The following is a 25,765-nucleotide window of genomic DNA, read 5'->3' as shown; positions in this document are numbered from 1 at the left end:
GTAATAAATAAAATGTACTGATGGCCATTCCTCTTGATGAAACTATCTCAGGACATAAATGAACAGGGGCCAGTAGTAAGTATTGTGTTATCATTAAAAATAATTAAAAATAATAAAGGGATTATTCAAGAAAATTAAAACTGTTCAAAAAGGAAATAAATTTATCTGCATTTTTTCCTTTACCAACTTTACCAAAGATTTTACAAAATGTTTTTTTTAATGATCATTTTATGTTTATTCATGTCATAGCGTCTTTTTTATGTTATTGTTCAATGTAAAGAATGGGTACCTTTTTGTTGTGTAGTGAAAACCCAGGGAGAGTAGAATTTTTGTATAAATAAAACTACATATGTTAAGATGTAGGCCGAAATTGAGCTTCCCCTTCTTGAAAGACCAGCATCCGGCACTGATATACAGCTTACCTTTGGGGATATTGTGGAAAAACAACTACACTCGGACAGCTATTTTCAGAATAAAAGTCTCACATTAAAATGCACCATGCCTCCACCCGCTACATAAATAGTAACAGCCCTAAGGTAGATCCTTGTGGAATTCCATATCTCTAGAACATAGCAACACAGTTAGTTCCATTTCACATTTTCTATCGTTCCAAACCGTAACTAACACAAATCTTCCTGAACCAACTCCAGCCGAACTCGGATCTTTGACAGAATGCACTATAGCTTGAGCAAATGTGGTTAGAACCGGGTCCAGGATCAGTGACCATCTAGAATTTAGTAAAAATGATAACATTTCTCTTCTAGATCCTGTCTTATTCTGTCTATCTCTTCATTTTTCTCCTCTAGATCCTGTCTTATTCTGTCGATCTCTTCATCTTTCTCTTCTAGATCCTGAGTTAGTCTATATATCTCTCCAACCTTCTCTTCAAGATCCTGTCTTATTATGTCGTTCTCTTCATCTTTCTCTTCTAGTTCTTGTCTTCTTTTCTCCATCTTGTGATCTAGCAACTGTCCCAGTCTTTCAATCTCTTGATCCTTCTCTAATATTGTTTCTTTTTTCCCATCAAGTTTTTGCCTCAATCTCTCCATTTCTTCATCCTTTTCTTTCAGTTCTAGTCTCATTTTCTCAATTTCTTCATCCTTCACTTCCAGTTTTTGTCTTTTTCTCTCTATCTTGTGATCACATTCCTGCCTTATTTCGTCCTTCTCTTCCTGTTCTTCTCTCATTCTCTCGATTAATCTGTTCCTCTTCTCAAGTTTACGTGTCATTTTCTCCAACTTTTCATCCCCTTCCTCTAGTTCCTGCCTCATTCTTTCAATCTCTTCATCCTTCTTTTCTAATTTTTGTCTCTTTTGCTCAATCTCATCCTCTCTTTGCTGTAGTTCTTCCCTCATGAACTCCATAAGGCTCTCGGTCTCCTCTTGTAGAACCCTCTCAATCTCATGATCCCTCTCTTGCAGTTTTTGCCTCAGGTTTTCTATTGTGTTCTCCATCACTTTATCACTTTCTATGCAGGAGGAAATCCTTTCTCTCCGTGTTTCGCTGAGTGAATATTTGGTGTCTGTAAGCAAGAAAAAGACAGTAAACCTTATGGACTTTTGGAAAAAATACAAATTAAAAGCACCATTGCTTTAATTGTTCGAATCAAACCCCACAGTCTCACCGGTTGAAGCTCTGTGCTCTTGTGGGGCTCAGAATCATACGTTCCACTCTATCATCAGGTAACAGTGTTACAGGTTTTACCCACCACAGTGAAGGTGGTGTGCTGCTGGTGTTTTCCCTCTTCTCTACTGTGATAAACATACAAAGAAAATAATACAACAGTTAGTTCTGACCCTGCAATGTGATTGGCTAGGAGACATTGTAATGGCACTGCAACCAAATCTCTCTAACATATTGCCATTACTCCGACATATATGCACGTATCCTAACATTAACACCAGTGCTTACAAGCCAAAACCGTGCCACCATACACACAGTAGCATTATAGATAGAGGTAGAGATATACCTGCTGTTATGTACTGTAGTCTGCATCAGTTTGGAGTGTTGGTTGTGTGCATCCTCCCGAAATTAACACGAAGTTTACGTAAGGTGCAGTACACACAGAACCACTAGGGGCAGTGCAACACTCAGCAGCTTGTTGGGAGTTTTGATACTTATCATTATTACTTCGTTTTATTATTATAAGATGTTTACTATAGTCCGAAGCGGGCGGTCGGCCGAGGGTGATCGAACAGAATAAACCTGCTTTTCTCTGTACCTGAACTCCTGATACCTGAAGTATTTGTTTTGTTTGATAAAGTATGATTAGAGAATCCATACTGTCAAGGTCAACGGCGAAACAAAACCCAACAAGCTCCTAAATGGTTGCTGCTTTTTGTGGAGCAGCTGTATGAAGTGTCCTCGATGCTGAGAGATCAGTTTTAAAAGTCGATGTGGAAACGTTTTAATTAGGGCTGTAAACAGTAACGTTAAAACGTTAACCCACGTGATTCATTTGGAATCAGTAACTTGCCAATCATGCCAACAAGTTTGCCCCCATATTCTGCCATAATCTGCCACACTCAATGCACAGATTTTTTTTTCTGGAGTGGTTCGCTTGTGGTGAGAACGTGATCAGGTCTCGATCCTGTAGCGCCACAGACGGGAGTCAGACGCTCGCGGTAAAAACAAAACGAGGCTTTATTATAAAGCACGTAAGCAGATAGCGTAGTCAGATAACAGGCGTGGGTCAAAGCCAGAAAAACAACCAACCACAACATCAGAGCCGAATCACAAACCGAAAACGAAACCATTAACCAGAAGCAGAGTTCAATAAACCAGAAAATCTCAATACAAACAGAACAAAAGGATAAGGCAGAAAATAGTCGAAAAAAACAAAACAAGGGTCATACACGGGTAATACAGACAGGAAAATAACGCTCAGTATATCGCTGGTGAACAGGGAAAATACCTCGCGAAAAACGAGACAAACAGACAGGTATTTATATCTAAACTAAATTACTAACACCTGAACACAGTCTAGAATTCCGGTGACGTAGACCACACGAAAGAGCCACGGTTGGCTGAGTCTGAACACGTGGTGTTGTCAGGAGCATGCTGGGAGGTGTAGTTCCGGACCGGGGATTGTCCATAGACGGGAACGGCAGAGTCAGAGATGGGAACTACAGAGTCTGTGGTGGACGTGACAGATCCAACCAAATATACTCTTTTTTAATTGAGCTAAACTGCTGATAAAGTGTGGTTTAATCTGATATATTAGCCAGATAATATACTGCTATGATCAAACGCTGTCTCTGCTGCTGCTGCTCCATGCTGTTTGCACACTTAGTGCAGTATGTGCTGCGTTCACTGCTCATATCTGCCCTGCACGTCTCATTAAAAACACTGTTTAAAATAAAGAAAACGTATCAGGTATGATACTACTTGCAAACAAACACAACACGTTTTACAAATACAAAACTCGACTATCTAACACACAGTGTGTTTTACAAACACAAAACCTGATGGTTGTAAATATTTACATAAACTTAATGTACATATACATAAATACACAGCTGTTGTCTAATACATTGCTGTTTACAAACAAATATAACAGGTTTTACAAATGCAAAAAGCAATAAATAACAAGTAGAACATGATTTTCAAACATTACCGTGTCATGATTCACGAACACGCACAGCCCATTTGTAAATCATGTGACTTTTGGCTCACTTTTAGCAGAGTCGCAAACTCGTGTTGAGATTTTCTATCTATCTATCTATCTATCTATCTATCTATCTATCTATCTATCTATCTATCTATCTATCTATCTATCTATCTATCTATCTATCTAATTAAACTGGTTATGCTTTAAACACAGCTTTGCTGCTGTTGAATAGATAACTTTTTATTCATGCTGAAATATGGATTAAATCTCTCTCTTTCTCTCTCTCTTTTTCCAGGTTGTTGAGTGTGGAATATGGAGCTACACTAGCATTTATTTCCTCTATCCTCTCTGTTAAACTCATATTAAAATACAGTATAATGTCTCTAGCATGTTTGCCAGACCTAAACCCCACCACACTATCATTACTGACTCCCTCCCAAACATACAAGGCAATACCAGCTTTTACATTTATAATCATGGTTTCAATCATTATTATTTACATAATATTTGTAAGATTGATACAATTCATAGAATAATTGTCAAGTGATAAAAACATTAATATAAATATGAATCTATTTTGAAAATCAAATACTTTTGTTTTTTTAATATTAATACTCATGTTTAAAAGCTTAGTTCTAAGAAAAACAACAAAGTGTGTGATTAATTGTGATTAATCACAGACTTTTGTTGTAATTAATGCAATTAATTAATTAAATCGATTGACACAAAAAAAATCCATCATCCTTTTTTTTGCAATTTGGCTTCATTAATTTCTCTGCCTTTTTAAGATAAAAATCATTTTGCAATATTTTGGAATTTAATTTTAAAACCTTTTCCGTTATGTTTTTTTTTTGTGCATTACATCATTTTGTGCATATACATGTAAAATATTAGAGAATGAATATCCATCTATATTAGGTCCCCTCCTCTAAAGTGTCCCCAGACTGAATATCTTTTTAAAAATATGTACAAATATGCAGCATTAATGATAGGAATTTGAAACCGTTGATTAAAGAACGACATATTTGTTTACCAATATTAATTTACATTTTCTTATGCTTTGAAACATTTAAATGGATTTACTTGCACTTTCACTTCTACACATATACAAATCATCTACTGCAACCTGCCAAGTACTGCAAACCTGCTGGGAGGTCTTTATGCTACTTTGTCACTGGTAATAAAAATGAATTCAAGTGAGAAAATGTAATTATTAGAATATGTAAAATAAAATATAATCTATGTAATATGTACATTAATTTGTATAGCACTTTTAACTAAATCTATCTAACAGTAATCTTCTAATATAAACCTATTATAAACCAGAAGTCTCAGAAGACAAAGCATGCCCTGCTAATTTTAGCTAGGGAAATGCAGCACCACCCCACAGCACACTGAGCAGATTTAAAGCACCACAAACTCATCCCACTATAAATACAGGCCAGATTTTCTGTATTATGCTTGATTTTAAATCTTTTGAAATGGTGTACAGTGGCATATATCTATGTTAGATGTTTCCCTCACCATTAGCACACTGATGGCAAACATATTTCTCTAACAAACATGAGATATTTCATATTTGAGACTTCTTTTGAGAATATAAAAGGTAATTTTTTTTTATCAGGCGTGCAGTTTTAACACTATAAACACTGTAAATAATATTTCAATTAACAAAATCTATATATATATATATATTTAATCACCATATAAAACTATTTCTACAGATTCTGTTTATCAGTTTCTGTTCTTACCTGTGTTGTGTCTTGCTGTGTTGTGAGTGACTCATCTGAGGGAGTGGCTTCAACTTTCAGTTTCCTTTTATTTAAATGAAACTCTAAAACTACATCCTGGAACAATCTGAATGAGCTAGGTAGGGATCGTATTACAACTTGGGATGTACTGCAGGGCCGTGCAGAGACCTTCAGAGGGGCAGGTGCTCAAAGGCACATCAAAAAACATTTGAAACACTTTACAGAAACACACCTTAAAATATAACCGGTTGATTGGCAGTGTTGGGCACGTTACTTTGAAAAAGTAATTAGTTATAGTTACTAGTTACTTCTCCAAAAAAGTAACTGAGTTACTAACTTAATAAAAGTAACTAGTTACTAGTTACCAGTAACAGTAACTATTGCGTTACTTTTGTGTTACCCGCCCCGTTATAGTTACAGTCAGAGTAATTAGTTAGATTACTCGTTACTGAAAAAAGTAACAGCGTTAGTAACGCCGTTTATTTCAACGCCGTTACTCCCATCACTGTTGATTTGTGGTCTTACTGTGGTTTTACTGTAAACTACAAATGAACAGAGGTCAGGTTAGATCAGTGTTTCTACACCCTGTTCATGAATACTCTACTGCATACTCCCACTGTTCTGCATATTCTACAGCTTTCTCTGCTTTAAATGCACTTAATTAATTAACTGATGTATGATGTGTCTAATTAATACACTGCTGATTTATATAATGATTAATTTATGACCCATAGGGGGATAAGAGATTTTAACAGGTAAACTCAATAAATTATTGTTTATTAGATGATCCGCTGGAAAACACAATTTTAGTTCAGTGATCAGGGTTAAGAAACTGCTTTAAACTACCAACATAAAGTACTGTACTAAATTCTGAATATCCCCTACATCCAGCTTCTAGATAACTAGTTAGCTAAATTAATTTTCGTTCATTATATCTTACAAGACCTGCGATCCTAAATTAATAAAATAGATATTGGCTGATCAGGGCAAGTTAAACAGAGATAGTCAAGGTTTGAGAATATAAAATTATATATCTAAACTAGCTGATTCCAAAGTTAAGCTGCATTTTATTAAGCACACAGTGGGTTTAATCTTTGTGTTTTGATTTTTGTCTTTTTAAGAAACAGCTCCAGAAACAGTGTCATTACAGTTTACATGGTTAGCTCCGTTACCTTCTTTTTAAAAATCCACAAAACCAGCAAGCTGATTGGCTGTTTTTCCTGAAAGGCGGGACTTTCTCCTTAAACCGGCTCCATGATTGGCATTTAAAGATTTCTCGTTCACACGCTCCTGATTAATACTTTTTAATTTAATATAATACGGTAAATTTACAGGAAAATGCTAATACGTGAAGACGACAGGAAAGATGGGTAAAATACGGTAGATTCCCGGCCAAAACGGGTATGACTTTCACACAGATACTTACAAAAAATAATAAATAAATTTGATAAAATGGCACTTTGGGCAGTAAGAGCCAAAGGGGTAGGTGCTCCAGCTCCCTCCGCCCCCACACCCCCTCTGCACATGCCTGATGTCCTAATTGTCACGGGAGACCCAGGAAGGGAGACGAGGAGACGAACGCAAGAGCAGGTAAGGGCGAAATAAATAATTTATTAAATAAATAACAAATAAACAAAGAAACAAGTAAACACGTAACAAAGATATTAAACCAAAAATAAACGAGGGAGACTAGAGAACATAAACAAACTAGAGATAATAATAATAATAATAATAATAATAATAATAATAATAATAATAATAAACAAACAGGGAATATATACAAGGAGCTAAACTAGAAATAAACACAAAGCAGGGTATATACAGGGAGCTAGGGAACACGGAGCTAAACAAGAAACTAGAAAAAAACAAACAAGAAATAAACAGAGGTAAACACGGAGCAAATAAACGACTAGAGCAAAGAGATACGAGGAAAGACAAAACAACAGGGGAAGGTGCAAAGACCGACGGAGGACAAGTGACAGAGGAGGACTATTTATACTAACATGAAACACACAAGAATTGGAAACACCTGGGGAAGGGGCGGAGCTACAAATGAGACACGTGGTGGAAAACTACTGAGACGGGAGACACAGAGGAGCACAGGTCACGTGAGGAAAACACAGAGAAACATGAGACAAGGCCAGGACGTGACACTGATCAGGTCATTTTTGACAACAATCCTTTCTAATATTATCTCAAGTATCAGTTAATAACCCACAGCTGCTAATTAATACTGAAGTAAAATCACTTCATTTTCAGTATCAGTTTATATGATCAGGAATTCTCGACTGATTTATTTAGTTTAATTGAGACTTTTTTTAATGACTGGTTTATAAAGTGTTTAATTAATGCACTGCCCAGCCAAAAATTACCACTTGATAATAAAACACAGTGGATCAACAGCAGCAGATGACAGACATGTCTCTCCAAACCATCACTGATTGGTGGAAACAGTTTGGACTGTGTGTCTCTCCACTCTTCCTCCAGACTCTGCTCCCTTGATTTCCTTTAAATGAAATGTAAAATGTACTGATGATCAGTGATGGTTTGGATGCTTTATTTTCATCCTATAAGATAATAACAAAAAAACGCTTATGAGAAAAAAGGCACAAAAAATATATTTATTAAATGTGTGTTTGTATGAAATATGATCACTAAAGATCATTAAAATGGTTATAAATAAATTGATTTTAATAAGACATGATGAATGTTTCTTGTATATTTATTATTTATTTATTTATTCAACAGGGACAATGCACATATATATACATCTCAGTTTCTACATCAATGTAAATATGCCAGAATTAGCTAAAAAAAAAAAAAAAAAAAAGCTAATTTTCATCTGTAGTCCCTAGGCAGGTTGTTATTGACACCCAGTATCAACAGCTCAATGACAATTACAAAACACAACCACTGCAAGAAAAAGTATGTGAACCCTTTGGGATTATACTTGGATTTCTGCATAAATTAGTCATTAAATGTGTTCTGATCTTCATCTAAGTTACAACAACAGACAAACACAGTCTGGTTAATCTAATACCACACAAAATATATATGTAAACATTCACAGTGAGGGGAAAAAGTATGTGAACCCAGAGGCTGTTGATAATCTTTTCTAAGAGCTAATTGGAGGCAGGATGTGATGAGATTAAAGGATGTTTTGGTTAAAGCTGTCCTGCCCTATAAAAACCACAACACACCAGTTTTGAGTTTGCTGTTCTTAAGAAGCTTGATTGCTTGATGTGAATCATGCCTCGCACTAAAGATCAAGCTCTCAGAAGACCAACGATCAAGAATTGTTGACTTGCATGAAGCTGCAAAGGGTTACAAAAGTATCTCTAAAAGCCTTGATGTTCATGTGTCCACGGTAAGACAGACGCTCTACAAATGGAGAAAGTTCAGCACTAGGCGTGGTAAAGTCCTGTAAAGATGACTGCAAGAGCACAGCACATGCAGAATAATCAATGAGGTGAGGAAGAATCATAGAGTGTCAGCTGAAGACTTACAGAAATCTCTGGCACAGGCTCACATTTTTGTTGACAAATCTACAATAAGGGAAACATTAAACGAGAATGAAGTTCATGGGAGGACAATACGCGGAGGAAACACTGCTGTCCAAAAAAAACATTGCTTGGAAGGAAAACACACAACGCTATGTGTGGAGAATAAAAAGGCACAGCACACCATCATCAAAACCTCATCCCAACTGTGAAACATGGTGGAGGGGGCATCATGGTTTGGTGCTGCTCTGCTTTGCTGCCTCAGGGTCTGGACGGATTTGCCGTCATCAACGCAAAAATAAATTCCCAAGTTAACCAAGAAATTTTGCAGGAAAACTAAAGACCATCTGTCCTCCAACTGAAGCTCAACAGAGGACGGATGATGCAACAGAACAACGACCCAAAACATAGAAGCAAATCAACAACCGAACGACTTCAACAGAAGAAAATAAATAAATCCTCCTTCTGGAGAGTCCTGACCTCCTGAACCCAACTGAGATGCTGCAGCATCATGACCTCAAGAGAGAGATTCACTCCAGATATCCCATAATATTATAGCTGAACTGAAACAGTTTAGTGAAGAGGAATGATCCAGAATTCCTCCTGATCGTTCTGCAGGTCTGATCTGCAGCTACAGGAAACCATTGGTTGAGGTTTTTGCTGCTAAAGGAGGATCAACCAGTTATTAAATCCAAAGATTCACAAACTTTTATTTACTCTCACTGTAAATATTAACATGCTGTGTTCAATAAAATCATGCAAACATATAATGTTTTGTGTGGTTTTAGTTTAAGCAGACTGTGTTTGTCTATTGTTGTGATGTAGATGAAGATCAGAACACATTTAATCACCAATTTATGCAGAAATACAAGTATAATCCCAAAGGGTTCACATACTTTTTACTCTTGCAACTGTATGAGGAATCGCTTGGCCACGTTATTCTGGAGCTATGACTCCTGGGGCCTCATGTACTAAAGGTGCGTACGCACAAAAACATTGCGTACGCCATATTTCACGCTCACGGTCTGATGTACTAAATTTGACTTGAACGTGTGAAAGTGCGTTCCCCCACGGAAGTTTTGTTTTGGGCGTACGCCTTTTTTTTGTGCGTATGTATTGTGTTTTTGTCATTTGGCGACACTTAGAGGCGATGCATTGAAATTACAACTATTAAGATATCCTTTATGCACACATTGAAGTAAGCATTATTGGGTAAAATAAAGTAAATTAATCAGACAGTTTCATTGTCTTACAGAAATAATCGTTTAACGTGTTTCCACTTAGCCTAGATCAGGTTTGCGCTGGAGTTGTTGGAGATGCAGCGTTGGCATTACTGGAAAATACTGCTAATGGCCGAATTCATTGAGCGCGCATTTTCCGTGACCATTATGTTTTTTTTGGCCCATGATGATGACTGGCTTATAAGCAGTTTTAGATTTCCAAAAGCATAAGAAAACAAGCTGAGTGCGTGACGTGTGTCTTTTTGGTAGGCAACTCATTTAAAGCATTTAAATGAAAGCATTTATCTTAGAATAATAAAACTTAAAACATGGGTAATTATACGCTATGCGTATATAATATTATTATTATTAATAATAATAATAATAATAATAATAATAATAATAATATAACATTATACTCTGCGTAATTGAGGGAGGAGTCGTGGCAAGTGTGCTGCTTTCGTGCATTTGCGCTTGATTTCAAGTTGATTGTGATGTACTAAGAGAAAGTACGTGGAATTCTGCCTACGCACGGTTTGATAAATCCGGATTTTTTTGTGCGTACGGAACTTTTCAGATCTGAGCGTACGGAACATTTTAGTAGGAAGTCCACGCAAGTCTTAGTACATGAGGCCCCTGATCTTGGAGGTTTCTGTGATTTTCCTGTGCTGGAAACGCAGCCGTTCCCAAAGTCCATGTTTTGTTTGCGTTGGTTTCAACGAAATGCAAAAAGGAAACAAAAGTTCAAAGACCTCGAAACACCCTTTTATGTGACCTTTTTATGAGTCTAAAGAAATTCTTGTAGCGGTTAATCTGGTGAAAGAGGTTCTTCAAATATGAAGACAATCTCTTAATCTTGTATCTTTGAAATGGAAATGAATCTCAAGTAAGGACGAGGGGCCTCATGTACTAAGACTTGCGTGGACTTCCTACTTAAATGTTGCGTACACTCAGACCTGAAAAGTTCCGTACGCACAAAAAATACGGATTTATCAAACTGTGTGTAGGCAGAATCCCACGTACTTTCTCTTAGTACATCACAATCAACTCGAAATTAAGCACAAGTGCACGAACACATCACACCTGCCATGACTCCTCCCTCAATTACGCAGAGTATAATGTTATAATAATAATAATAACAATAATAATAATAATAATATGCTAGAGTATAATTTGCTCATCAAGAAAGTGTTGCAAGGCGCATAGCGTAGCCGCTGTCTTATAAGTAATTTAATAATTGCCCATATTTCAAATTAATTATTCTAAGCTGGATAATATATGCTTTCATTTAAATGCTTTAAATGAGTTGCTTCTTACCGAGAAGCGACCCGTCAAGTACTCAGCTTATAATCTTATCCCAACCCAACCATGCTCTTGGAATCTGAAACGATTTACAAGCCAGTCGTCATCGGATTCGGCCATTAGCAATATCTTTCAATAATGCCAACGCTGCATCTCCAACAACTCCAGCACAACATTTCATCATGTTTATATAATCTAGGCTAAGTGGAAACACTTTAAAAGATTATATCAGTAAGCCAATGAAACTATCTGAATAATTTACTGTTTAATTGTCTGATTAATTTACTTTACTTTACCCACTAATGGCTTACTACTACTGTGTGTGCGTAAAGGATATCTTAATAGTTGTCATTTCAAGTGTCGCCAAATAACAAAAACACATTACATACATACAAAAAACATACGTACGCCTGAAATGAAAGTGCCGTTCAAGTCACATTTAGTACATCTGACCGTGAGCATGACATATTATTTGGTACATGACTGTTCCTGTATTTTTTTATTATTTATTTTGTTATGTTGCACATTGCTGTTTTAATAGTGCACACTGCTGCTACCAAAAAAAGCCACTAAATTTAACCATTAGTGCATAATGTGGTGTATTACAAATCACTTGTATCACTTTGCATCACTTATATCAAGCCCACCTTTTGAAATAAGCCTCTCTGCTGTAAAAAAAAGAAAATCGAGAATCGAATCGTGACCCTAAAATCGAAAATAAAATCGAATCGAGGATTTAGAGAATCGTGACACCCCTAATATATACCTTTAGTACATGAGGCCCCAGAGCTCTATATCTACCTTTTTTTATTTTTACAGACCCCATCTAATTCTGTTTATCATTTTACCCTTTTCCTCCAGTTCTAATCTCAACATCTCCATCCTGTAATCCAGCTCCTGCCTCAATCTCCCCATCTGCTGGTTCTTCTCTCCAAGTTCTTGTCTCTGTCTTTCAATCCTGTAATCCAGCTCCTGCCTCAATCGCTCCATCTCTCCACTCCTCCCTCCCAGCTGTGTGATTATCAATACCCTGAAACTCAACTCCTCCCTCAGTCTTTCCATCTCTCCATTCTTCTCCTCCAGTTCTCGTCTCATTATCTCCGTTCTGAAATCTAATTCATGCCTAAACTTTCCAATCTGTTCATTCTTCTCTCCCAGTTCATGTCTCAATCTTTCTATACTTCTATCCAACCCCTGCCTCCAGCGTCCGGTCTGTGTCTTCCTCTCTCCCAGCTGCCTCATCATTTCTATATGATCTACCCTTTCACTCAGTTCTTCAATCTCTCTATTCTTCTCTTCTAGTCCTTTTTCCATTCTGTCTAACCTGTCTTCTAGTTCCTTCCTCATTCTCTCCATCTCCTCTCCCTTCTCTTCCTGTTCTTGTTCCATTCTCTCTATCTGGTTATCTAGCTCCTTCCTCATTCTTTCCATCTCTTCGTTCCTGTAGTCTATTTCTTTCCTCATTCTCTCCATCTCTCCATCCTTCTCTTCCAGTTCTCGTCTCATTCTTTCTGCACTGTATTCTGATTCTCTCCTCATTCTCTCCATCTCTCCATCCTTCTCTTCCAGTTCTCGTCTCATTCTTTCTGCACTGTATTCTGATTCTCTCCTCATTCTCTCCATCTCCTCTCCCTTCTCTTCCTGTTCTTGTTCCATTCTCTCTATCTGGTTATCTAGCTCCTTCCTCATTCTCTCCATCTCTCCATCCTTCTCTTCCAGTTTCTGCCTCTTTCTCTCAATCTTGTCATTTAGTTCCTGTCTAAGACTTTCCATCTCTTCGTCCTTTTCTTCCATCTCTTGTCTCATTCTTTCTGTACTGTATTCTGCTTCCCTCCTCATTCTCTCCATCTCTCCATCCTTCTCCTCCAGTTTTTGCCTCTTTCTCTCAATCTTGTCATTTAGTTCCTGTCTGAGACTCTCCATCTCTTCGTCCTTTTCTTTCAGTTCTCGTCTCATTCTCTCCATCTTGTAATCTTGCTCCTGCCTCAGGCTCTCAATTTGTGTTTCCTTCTCCTCCAGCTCTTCTCTCACTCTGTCAATCTCTTCACTCTTCTCCTCCAGCTCTTCTCTCACTCTTTCAATCTCTTCACTCTTCTCCTCCAGCTCTTCTCTCACTCTGTCAATCTCTTCACTCTTCTCCTCCAGCTCTTCTCTCACTCTTTCAATCTCTTCACTCTTCTCTTTTAGTTCTTGTTTCATTATCTTGGTCCTATAATCTAGGTCCACGTCTTGTATAAAACTCACTGTGCTGATATTTAGCTCCCGTCTCAGTCTTTTCATCTCTTCATCCCTCCATATCAGGACACGTCCCATACTCTCTGTCATGTCGTTTATCTCTTTCTTCAACTGATTAATCTGTTCATCTTTCTCTTCCAGTTTCTGTCTCTGTATTTCTGTCTCCTGTCTCAGTGATTTGATTTGTTCGTCCTTCTCTTCTTGTTCTTGTCTCATTCTCTCAATCACTCCGTTCCTTTTCACGATCTTTCTTTTCGTTTTCTCCACCTTTTCATCTCCTTCCATCAGTTCCTGCTTCATTTTTACGATCTCTTCATCCATCTTTTCTAATTTTTGCCTCTTTCGCTCAATCTCATCCTCTCTGTGCTCTAGTTCCTCCCTCATGATCTCCATAAGGCTCTCAGTCTCCTCTCGCTGCAGCATCGTTGTCTCTTGGATCTTCTCCTGCAGTCTTTGTCTCAGGTCTTCCATTATGTTCTCCATCATGTTTGTGATGAAATCCCTTCCTTTCTTCTACACTGCGAGTAAGAAAAGTACAAAAACATCATACTATAAATACAGTGGATGTAAAAGCCTAGTCTTGGTCTACAAAGCAATTTGAATTGAGATTTTCTTTTTAAAAGAAAATAATGTATATTCTAAACAGTGAAATATAATATATAGTGTTAAAATCACAATGTAAACATGTTTTTACTCCCTGGGTGTTCTCCTAACAACTCTCAGTGTTCAGCTGTTCATACACTACACAACTTTTTAGTCACAGAATAATCACAGACTAAGATTTTGCAAAGACTGCAACTAGATTCTTTCTGAGATTATTTCCTATCATGCTTCTGGTGGAGTTTACATACAATACAAATTACATATAATTAAATTACAGTCACTACTAGCAAATAATCACACTTCACTGCTGTACATTTGCCTTTGATTTAGATTTTAGAATTAATGCAATAAAGAAAATCATTCTTGCTAAATATGCATTTATTAAACTTGTTTGTATTAAATATAACACTACATCACAATAAGACAAAGTAGTGCAAAATAAAATAACTATAAATATAATGATTTTAAAGTGCTGTCTGTGTTTAAAATAATGTACATATTAAAGTAAGAACCATATAAAGCCTATTAACTGCAAAATGTGTTCTTTTTTAATAGTTTGTACGTGAACAGTCACATGAAATATATTCCTGCCTCTTCCTGTAGCTCTTCTCCTATTGGTTGTTGACATCGTTCTCATCACTATTTGCATGAGTGGAGTCTCAAGACTTAATAATATTAAAAAATAATAATATTAAACACGGTTGATTTTATCAGAGCTCAGGACGTGAACTCAGCTGACTAAAACTTTCAGTCGTAACCATCCTTACACTGAACGATCGACGCGAGCGCGACTCGACTGCAGCTCGACTCTAACTCCGATTTGTCTGCGACTGAGAAATCGCTTGAAAATCGTTAGGTGTAAGGCCAGCATTACAATTCATATAAGCGATAGCATCAGGTGTCTTTTTTTCCCCTCAAACTCTCGAATTTGATAAGTAGTGACATTAAATATATTTTGTATTGTTTTACCGTGTATTAAATGTGTTTTTTAATTCTAAATAGTGTTTAAATGCATTAATCCTGTTTATTTTAAATTTTATTAATCCTGGTTAGTTTGTTGGTTAGTTAGCTAGCTAGCTAACCTATCTAACGCTAGCTGAGGTGAAACTGGACATTTCTCACAATAAACTGGCTAGCTAAGCTAAGCTAGCTGAGGAGAAAAATTAACCTATGTTCTCTTAAACTACTAAACTTGCTCAGCTAGCTGATGTGAAATAGGGACTTCTTAAAAATAAACAAGAAACAGCTAATGTAGCATTAGCTAGCTTTAACTTGGGTTAAATTGTGAACCTCTTACGAGAAAAGACTAGGTTAACTAACCTAGCTAGCTAACCTATCTAACGCTAGCTGAGGTGAAACTGGAAATTTCTCACAATAAACTGGTTAGCTAAGCTAAGTTAGCTGAGGAGAAGAATTAACCTACATTCTTTTAAATTACTAAACTTGCTCAGCTAGCTGATGTGAAATAGGGACTTCTTAAAAAGAAACAAGAATCAGCTAATGTAGCATTAGCTAGCTTTAACTTGGGTTAGTTGGGAAACCTCTTACGAGAAAAGGCTAGGTTAGCTAACCTAGCTAGCTAACCTAACTAACGCTAGCTGAGGTGAAACTGGAAATTTCTCACAATAAACTGGTTAGCTAAGCTAGCTGAGGAGAAGAATTAACCTACATTCTTTTAAATTACTAAACTTACTCAGCTAGCTGATGTAACATAGGGACTTCTTAATTAAAAGAAACAGCTAATGTAGCTGGTTAGCTAACTGACGTGAGGCGGAAGAGTTCTCACAAGTTAAACCTAAGCGTAGCCTCAGCTAGCTTTAACTTGGGTTAAATGGGGAACCTCTTTCCAGAAAAGGCTAGGTTTGCTAAGCTAGCTAGCTAGCTAGCTTTAGCTTACGTGAAACAGGCAACTTATCGCAAAAAAACAACCTAAAGTTAACTAGCTAGCTGGCTTGCTGAGGTGAAATTGAAAAGTTCTTTCAAGAAACCAGCGCTAGCTATCCAGCTAAACGGCACGGCCGTTAAATGCTGGTGTTTGAATTCCCAGCATATAGGCTAGCTAGATAACTTTTGTTAGCTACCATTTAAGGTGGATTTTTTTTCTGGTCCACCTTAAACCACCTTAAAATTACTCCTGTTGTACCCTACTGCAACTTGATTCATATCTATGAATGTGTTAAAATGTGATGCATTTTAAATAAAAATACCAAGAACCTGAACAATAAAAAAGGATATGTTTTTGTCTTTATTTCATTTTTTTTCACTATTCAATACCATTAATATTAAGTTTAATACTGTAATATTTACATTTTGTTGTGTGGGACCATATATACTCCACAGTAGTGTAAAATTAACAATTTACGTGTTGCTATAACACTAATGAACACTAGCATGAGTAAATGGTACACTGCAGAGTGTCAATATATTAACACTGAATATTTAACACTGCTATCAGTGTAACTTTTACTCTCTGTAGAGTGGGACCATATTTACTCCAAAGTAGTGTAAAATTAACTCTTTACGTGTTGATCCAGCACTGCTTATTTGACTGTGTATGACTAGGCTGCTTAAAAACAGCTAACAGTGAAGTTATACAAATATTTAGCAATGCTTTAAAAAGGTTTCATAAAGGTTCGCCTGTAAAACTACAGAAATAATATTCCTGAAACTTAAAAAAAATTGTGTGATGCAATAATGGTTTACACCATAACGCCATTAGAACGTTTCTCACATTTTGTTCGCAGCTAGATTAATGCTAATGTTATGGAAACGTTAGAAGTAACATTCCCAAAACAAAGAAATTTAACTCTAACCCTAGCTTTGCAGCGCCGTTTCCAGAATGTTTAAATACGCTAACATTAAATAAAAATGTTCTAAAAAAACCCAGAAAAATGTTCAGAAAATGTTTTACTCACCAGATTCTACTAAAAAAGATTGTTGGCTGGGATTCCAGTCTGGGAAACTGAGCGTAAATTATCTAATCCAAAAGCCTAAAGTCTTACCTGATGATGAAATTCAGGTTAGCTGTACCCAATTTTTACTGTACTTCAGGGAGGCCACAGGTCAAAATGATTTTTTTTCTATTTTGCAAAATAAAAAATGATTCTAATATACAGAAAATGTATACAGAAAACTCATGATATAAGTGTACCGTAAGTGTATAAATTATGATATAAGTGTATCGTAAGTGTATAAATGTTGTATTAATGTTGTATAAATGTTGTATAAGTGTATCGTAAGTGTATAAATGTTGTATAAATGTTGTATAAGTGTATGGTAAGTGTATAAATGTTGTATAAATGTTGTATAAGTGTATGGTAAGTGTATAAATGTTGTATAAGTGTATTGTAAGTGTATAAATGTTGTATAAATGTTGTATAAGTGTATCGTAAGTGTATAAATGTTGTATAAATGTTGTATAAGTGTATGGTAAGTGTATAAATGTTGTATAAATGTTGTATAAGTGTATGGTAAGTGTATAAATGTTGTATAAGTGTATTGTAAGTGTATAAATGTTGTATAAATGTTGTATAAGTGTATGGTAAGTGTATAAATGTTGTATAAATGTTGTATAAGTGTATGGTAAGTGTATAAATGTTGTATAACTGTTGTAAAAGTGTATCGTAAGTGTATAAATGTTGTATAAATGTTGTATAAATGTTGTAAAAGTGTATCGTAAGTGTATAAATGTTGTATAAATGTTGTATAAATGTTGTATAAGTGTATGGTAAGTGTATAAATGTTGTATAAGTGTATGGTAAGTGTATAAATGTTGTATAAATGTTGTATAAGTGTATGGTAAGTGTATAAATGTTGTATAAATGTATGGTAAGTGTATAAATGTTGTATAAATGTTGTATAAGTGTATGGTAAGTGTATAAATGTTGTATAAATGTTGTATAAGTGTATCGTAAGTGTATAAATGTTGTATAAATGTTGTATAAGTGTATCGTAAGTGTATAAATGTTGTATAAATGTTGTATAAGTGTATGGTAAGTGTATAAATGTTGTATAAATGTTGTATAAGTGTAGTGAAGTGTATAAATGTTGTATAAATGTTGTATAAGTGTATCGTAAGTGTATAAATGTTGTATAAATGTTGTATAAGTGTATCGTAAGTGTATAAATGTTGTATAAATGTTGTATAAGTGTAGTGAAGTGTATAAATGTTGTATAAATGTTGTATAAGTGTATCGTAAGTGTATAAATGTTGTATAAATGTTGTATAAATGTTGTATAAGTGTATCGTAAGTGTATAAATGTTGTATAAATGTTGTATAAGTGTAGTGAAGTGTATAAATGTTGTATAAATGTTGTATAAGTGTATGGTAAGTGTATAAATGTTGTATAAGTGTAGGTTCTTACCTGTGTTGTTGTTTCTGGAAGGTGTTGAGTGTGCGCTGCTGCTGTAACGGACTGATCTCTGTTATAAATGACTCATCTGAGGAGCGGCTGCTATAAAATCCAGCCTGCAGTTTCAGTTTCAATTACTGAGAAACTCTTCAGCTTAATAATGTACAGCTTATTACAGATAGAATAGAACTGAAAAATAGTCCACTGGCCTCATCTGCTGGGTTTAGGTGTTACTGCCGGTGGGAAAGTATTTACAGTGATTTATTTATGTATTTATTTATTAATTTATTTTTATTAGTGGTGTCAATCGATTAAAACATTTAATAAAATTAATCACAACAATATTTTCTGATTAACTGCGATTAATCGCACTTGTTTGATTAATCCTAATTCTAAATTAAAGAATGAATGTAAAAATGTAAAATCCAATTATATTTATATCATGGAGCAGCAGCAGAGACGGCATTTGTTCATAATATAATTTCTGGCTAATATATATCAGATTAAACTGCATCTTATCAGCAGCAGATTAGCTCAATTAAAAGGAGTATATTTGCTTTAACATTGCCAGCCCTCATTTTTATTTATATATTTACCTGTATCTCAGGGTGTTATTGGGGTAAGTGATTATTGAAAATAATGATTAATGAAAAAATTAGTAAATGATATGCGGCATGTCTGGCCATGACCTATAAGCGTTTACATCCGTTTGGGTAAATAAAGGGGTAGCTGGTGTGTTTGGTATGCGTAGGCTTTAAAGAGCCACTAAAGCCTAAACCAGCGTTTCTCAACCTTTTTTCTATCACGACACCCTTTAAATATATGCGAGAAGTCAATGCACCCCAGTTTACGGTGGGGTGGGGGGGGGGGGGGGCGTGGGGGGGTTTGCTGGCGCAGTACTTCAGGTGAGAACGAGGGGTGTTGCTGGCGGAATATGAAACAAGTGAAATACTCTGCTACACTCACTGCTGAACTACCACTGGATGAAGAAGTTAATGGCTCTGATTCAGAGTTATCTGAATCTGCAGTCTTCTTTTTAAAAAACGTTCCATGCTAGCCTGAGTGCTTCACACAACTCTCGCAGTGCATCGCGTGGGGGACAAAAAATTTACAGTGTGTCCCAATTTAGGGGCTGCATCCTTCAGAGGCTGTATTCGAAGACAGATGTGGGCTGCGTCCGAAATCGCGTACTTCCATACTAAACAGTATGCAAAAGCAGTATGCGAGATCGGGTAGTGTGTCCGAATGCGCAGTAGGCGAGTTTGAGTACGCGAAAAGTTCCCGGATGACGTACTGCACCAGGAGAGATTTTTAAGTATACAAGCCCAGCACACTCCACCCGCTAATATTTCCCACAATCCACCGGGAGCCGCGCTGAGCTGAGTGACCCGTCAGTGAGCGGCGGAGCGGCGGAGGAGAGGAGTGGAGAGAGAGAGAAGTTTATGAGGTGAGGAGATTCAGATATATAAACTGTTTTGGTTGTTTGTGATATCAGGCTGTAAATGAAAGATTTATGAGGGTTAGTTTAAGTTAAAGTAGCGAGTTATAGGGGTGTGGGTTTGTTATTAATGCTGTTGCAGACAGAATATCTTTAATTTCGTATCTGAACTGCTTTACTGAGCAGCGTTAGCCCTGTGCTACTGAGATCAGTTAGCTTAGCTAGAGTTATCAAACTTATCACAACTCTTTATTAATCTTCTGTTCTACAACACCAGCGATTACTAACTCACTACAGCCCTGTATGCTGCTGCAGTGCTGAGGAGCTGGGGCAGTTTTAACTTAATACTGATCAGTCTGTATAAACTCATCTGAGACAAAAGGCTGCTGATATCAGAGAGGCTTTTCAACAGACAGACAGACTGTCTGCCAAAAATCACATTAATAAATTATAACCAAAATCTGACCATTTCATTTAGTTTTATTAAATAGCTAGCTAACCAGCCAGGATGGTTAGACTTTTATCTTGTTCTGAATTTATATTATATTTGTTTAATGCCCAAGCTAAACTGTTTTAATCTGTGTGTGTTTCAGATTCAACTATCCTTCCTACTCGAGAGGATGAAGATGAAGAGAGGGAGAAAAATGAACAATAACGAATAAAACAATAAATAAAATCACTTAAATGACTTGTCATTCTTGTATTTTGTGGGAAATGTATTTGTGTAAATATGCACGTGAGGGAAAAAATATTAAATAAAATTACTAAAAAAAAATTTTAATTTACATTTTATTGCCAAATCTGACTGCTTCTAGCATATTTTATTTAAATCAGTAATGCATATATGTTGGCCTTTATGTTTAATGCAGTCAGTAAAAGATAATGTATAACAATAAGGATCATGTGTTTAAATATTTATGCTAGAAAAGGAAATTCTGAGGTGAAATGGAAAAGCAGGAATTAATTAACATTTTGGTATTTATCTTTGAAACTTTTTGATAGTTGTTTTGTTGCATAAGCAAGTATTATTAATATACTTCATGAATGTTAAACAATCTGTTCATATTTATTATTAAATATTTCACATTTGAGGAAATATTAAGTTTTATTTACAATCAGTGTTTATTAGATAGAACTGGTTGGGGGTTTATTTATTAATAAGAGCTGATTAATTAGGTGATTTTAATGAAAATAATTTGAGTAAAGCTCTGTAAAGTGTGCCGCTGGTAGAGAGGGGTGAGAGGTGAAAGGGCGTCTAAGGTAAGATGGTGGATGTAGTGCGTCCGAGGCTGCGTGCGTACTGCGGTCTGGCGTACTGAAAAAGCGTACTGCTTTGCCCGGCGAGCAGTGCGTACTCACCCCAATCCAGTACGTACTGCTTAAGTACGCGATTTCGGACGCAGCCTGCGTCACGGCTGCGCAGTAATACACCGCCTCTGTGGGTCGCATCCTTCAGAGTATGCTGCCTGTGAATTGGGACACACCCCGACACGAGCTGACTCTGGAAAGGAAATATGCACGTGAGGCGCAATATTATGACGGCACCCCCGATGAAGCCAGACGGCACCCTGGTTGAGAAACACTGTTCTAAACCATATTATTTTAATTAATAGCTAAAATGTGTTACTTTAACAATTTTATAAACTTTTCCTAACCTTTATAATGTGTATTTATGTATAAATATATTATACACACACACACAAACACACTCACGCACACATATATATTTGATGGCTGAGCTTTCAGAACTCAAATAATGCAAAGAATTATAGATTATATTCCAGAGGTTTTCAATTTGGTAAAATCAAAGAAATTCATCATTTTTAAGTGCTCTCTTATTATTTTAAGATCTATCTATCTATCTATCTATCTATCTATCTATCTATCTATCTATCTATCTATCTATCTATCTATCTATATATGTGTGTATTTAAGTATATATGTGTATGTGTCTACATATAAATATACAATTCATTATTTATACACTTATTAATATGCTATCTTTGTTAAATTTATGCTGTCTTTGTTAAAGAGTATAATATAAAGTATTTCAGTATGAAATTGTATTATTACTACATCTCTGCTGATTATAACAAACCAAATCGTGTTGAAATCTGATAGAAATTGGTAGAGTTGTGATTATTATTATAGTTTTATATATTATTAAATATTAAAATTTAATATTAAACTCTTTCCTCAGTGTAAATTAATGCACTGGGGGCGCAGGGTTGCCTCCTCCAATATGGCGGCATGTCTATGACGGCTCCAGCTCTCTTATATCATAATAAAAGTCATCCGTGATTAAAAGGCACTTAAAAGTCTACGTCAATAAAAATATTAAAGTCAATAATTAATGACTATGTATTATAAAATAAAAGGCATGTAGTGTGTATGTATTTATTAAATGATTATGATTTTGAATAAATAACTACCATTACTATTTAGATCTTCACTACTTTCTAATTTGCAACTTTTTCCAGAGGTATTTTAAACATTTTAAGTAAATGAAATGTGGTTGCAGTGTTTCACTTTTGATATGTTTCATTCATACTGATTAATTATTAAATATATATTCGAATTAATGAAGCCTACTACATTTATTACATTTAATGTTCACCCATATTGAATTTTAATATTCCTGTTGCAAGCATTCTGTGAAGGACTTTTTTCTGTAAATTTGTATGCACATTCAATTAAATGTAAAAAAAAAAAAAAAAACATGAAAAAAAAACAACTAAATTTTTTTTTTTTGTATAATCTTATTTCTAATTTTCCTTTTTCTCAAGGCCAATTACCCAACCTACCTATTAGGACTCCTCCTATCACTAATATCGCTCCTTTAACACCAGGAGGGTTAAGAAGACCAGCACACACCTCCTCCGATACATGTGAAGTCAGACTCCGCCTCTTTTTTGAGCTGCTGCTGATGCAGCATTGCCGATTAGCATCACAGCGCTAACGCTCGGAGGAAAGCGCAGCAATTCGGTTCTGATACATCAGCTCACAGACGCAGCCTTGTGCTGATCCACATCACCCTAGGAGTAATGAGGGGAAAGAGAGAGCGCCATCTACTGTACTGTACCCACCCAGAGAGAGAGCAAGGACAACTGTGCTCTCTCAGGGCTCCGGCAGCTTGATGGAAATGCTGCATGACCTGCAAACCTGCAAAAACTCCTGCTCACAGTGGCAGCGGTTTACACTGCTGGACCACTCGGCACCCCTACTAAATTATTATAAAGATGTTGCACATATTGTGCATCTTTTTATGTTTGTTACTTTATAAACTTAATAATTTTAAACACAGGTGGAGAGCAGCTGTGAGTGGGTGGGATATTCTGCATAGCTAAATTTGGGGAAAACGCATTAAAGAAATTAATGAAAAATGTGATAAGAATGAATGTTCATGGGAGAAATCCTGATTTACCATGGCAATGTGTTTCAGAATGATTTGCATGTGTTTTAGCTTGATCTGATATTAAGGTGTAAAAATTACCTTTCTAAAATATAAGGGCCATTCCACTAAATGGGGGCCATTTGCTTGTTGTAACTTTTGCAAATTAAAACTTTTATTACATACATTAATTTTTTTATACATACATATTTTTTTACTCTAAATCTAATAACACATATATTTAACTATTAAAAACATGAACTGGTGAATCTCAGGCAGCTTTACTTCATTTTCTACAAGGTTTCTAATCTGAAGAAATTTTAAAAATCATGTTTAACCCTTTCATGCATAGAGGTCACTACAGTGTACAGCTGTTTAAAATTGTTTTTTCTTTAAATATGCTTGCAATTTTGGGCACTGCTGCATATAGTCCACTGTAGTGGAAGCTATTGCATCATCCTGTACAAACAAATCCCATTGGTTGGTCATTGTAATGGGAAAAAGAAGTCAATGAAATCAAGATGGCCGGCAGACAGGGAAAACCACCAAACACCTTGGCTATTTTTGTTTCTACCTTTTATAAAATTATATCACTGCAGGTAAAAAAATATATAATTACATCAAGTAACATCTAAGGTGACATATTATGTAAAGATTTTCGAAATTTTGATTTTATATTTGAGGGAATTGTAGATTAATCATCTGTCCACTTAATTGTACATCATGCATCATTAGCTATTTTTCAACTTTAATGCAATGTCAATTACTTCCAGTGTTGTTTTTAAAATAATTCATATTGTTTAATGTTTTGGCTGTAAATCAACTTCTTTAATTGAGGAATGTCTGCCAGTACAGACAGTTGCAAGCAGAGAAGTAGGGTCAAGCAGTGATAGTGAAGGTGAGTCTGGAAATGTTACTGAGGGAGTTGAGGCTGAGGAACGGAGATGAAGGAGATGAGGCTGTTGAAACTAAGGGCACCCCAATATCCAGTATGCCCCTGGAAACCACTGGCCCCAGCTCAAGAAAGTATAAAATGCCAGCACACGAAGAACCAAGTACATCTGCATGCAGTGTCTTGTAGCTTTGTGCCCTGTATGCTTTGGCAACCATCATAGAAAATAGTCTCAGAAATTAGCAACAAGCATGATTTGACAGGAAATATGATACATGCTATAAAATACTATAAGAGAATATGCTCACTTAACAGTCCAGAGACTTGACAAGAATACAGTATGATAATACCAGTCACAATCAAGATTCTATAAGGTTCTACGGTTCAGAGACATTTTCTTGTGTCACAATATCCTCCTCAGTTCCACTATTCCAACAGAATACCATATTACAACTGTATAACTGAATTACATTTGTGTTTTTTTTACAACAAAAAATGCATGAAGTACACTTGAGTGGACAGATAAATATTTCTTTATCGAATAAAGATAGAATATATATTTTTTTCAAACCTTGTTTTACATCCCTAAGGATGTATAAAAACACTTAGAAAAAAATCCTGACTGAGTTTATTATAATTCATGCATGAGAGGGTTAAAGCAAGTCCACTAATTCCTTTAATTTTCTCTAAAGAAAGTTTTTATTTTAAAGAAGACTTTTGACTGCATGTTCAAATAATTAATATTTATGACAAAAAAAATCACTCCTGTTATTGGCACTCATTCCTGTTACTTTTTATGTTTTGAGTAACATTACTAAAATAACAGGAATGAGTTTTTAGCATACAATTAGCAAAAACATTAAAAATAGCTAAATATCGGCTATGCTAACAGCAAGAGGACACTGAGCACATTCTAGTGATTTTCCCAAAATTTGTATTTTAAAAATAAAGAAATAAGATGTAAGAATGAATTTAGGTAACAGGACTGAGTGTTGAGATTAAGCTCCTCAGTCACTTCCTGTTGTAGATGTCACTTCCTGTTGTAGAATGTTCCAGGTGTTTCAGATGATCAGAGTAATGTGTTACGGTAACAGGACTGAGTGAAGCCACAACACAGGGACACAACTAAAATGTGTATTTTAACTTACAGTGCCCTCCATAATTATTGGCACCCCTGGTTAAGATGTGTTCTTTAGCTTCTCATAAATTGAGTTTTGTTCAAAATAATATAGGACCACGATGGGAAAAAAAAGTAAAGTCCAACCTTTAACTCAAGTAAATTTTAAGGGGGAAATAAAATCCCTGACTAAGAAATAATTATTCTTCATAAAATCACCTGTTCCACAATTATTGGCACCCCTAACAATTCTTAGGAAATAAATTTAATAAAAGTATTTCTGTCACTTCTACAGTAGTTTACGAAGTTGATCAGAGTATGTAGGAACATTTAATTAGTAATTCACAACTTCC

The 25,765-nt window shown here is 35.7% G+C and overlaps 3 protein-coding genes across 3 annotated transcripts; all 3 read right to left on the bottom strand.

Moving 5' to 3' along the window:
* Positions 1-442: 442 nt before the first annotated feature.
* On the bottom strand, positions 443-1,483 carry LOC103047150 (golgin subfamily A member 6-like protein 6). Its single transcript, XM_049480087.1, has one exon. It carries the CDS (start codon positions 1,452-1,454, stop codon positions 735-737), a length of 720 nt encoding a protein of 239 aa, XP_049336044.1. The 5' UTR covers positions 1,455-1,483; the 3' UTR covers positions 443-734.
* A 9,234-nt stretch (positions 1,484-10,717) lies between these two features.
* Positions 10,718-13,081, bottom strand: LOC125802542 (golgin subfamily A member 6-like protein 7). Its single transcript, XM_049480925.1, has one exon. The coding sequence runs from the start codon at positions 13,079-13,081 to the stop codon at positions 12,197-12,199; it is 885 nt and encodes a 294-aa protein (XP_049336882.1). The 3' UTR covers positions 10,718-12,196.
* A 72-nt stretch (positions 13,082-13,153) lies between these two features.
* Positions 13,154-14,190, bottom strand: LOC125802541 (golgin subfamily A member 6-like protein 6; the record flags this gene model as incomplete). The annotated part of the gene is made up of 1 exon (XM_049480924.1): positions 13,154-14,190. A coding segment is annotated over exon 1 (951 nt), but the record flags the coding sequence as incomplete, so codon positions are not given.
* Between the last annotated feature and the right edge of the window lie 11,575 nt (positions 14,191-25,765).

The sequence above is a fragment of the Astyanax mexicanus genome, chromosome 6, assembly GCF_023375975.1.
Source record: "Astyanax mexicanus isolate ESR-SI-001 chromosome 6, AstMex3_surface, whole genome shotgun sequence".
In the NCBI taxonomy this organism is placed as follows: Eukaryota; Metazoa; Chordata; class Actinopteri; order Characiformes; family Acestrorhamphidae; genus Astyanax; species Astyanax mexicanus.
The sequence above is the reverse complement of the archived record's forward strand: the minus strand, read 5'-3'. Positions and strand labels throughout refer to the sequence as shown.

Excerpts from the sequence above, each read along its gene's own strand:
- LOC103047150 (XM_049480087.1), bottom strand. The coding sequence starts at position 1,454 with ATGGAGAACACAATAGAAAACCTGAGGCAAAAACTGCAAGAGAGGGAT.
- LOC125802542 (XM_049480925.1), bottom strand. The coding sequence starts at position 13,081 with ATGGAGAGAATGAGGAAGGAGCTAGATAACCAGATAGAGAGAATGGAA.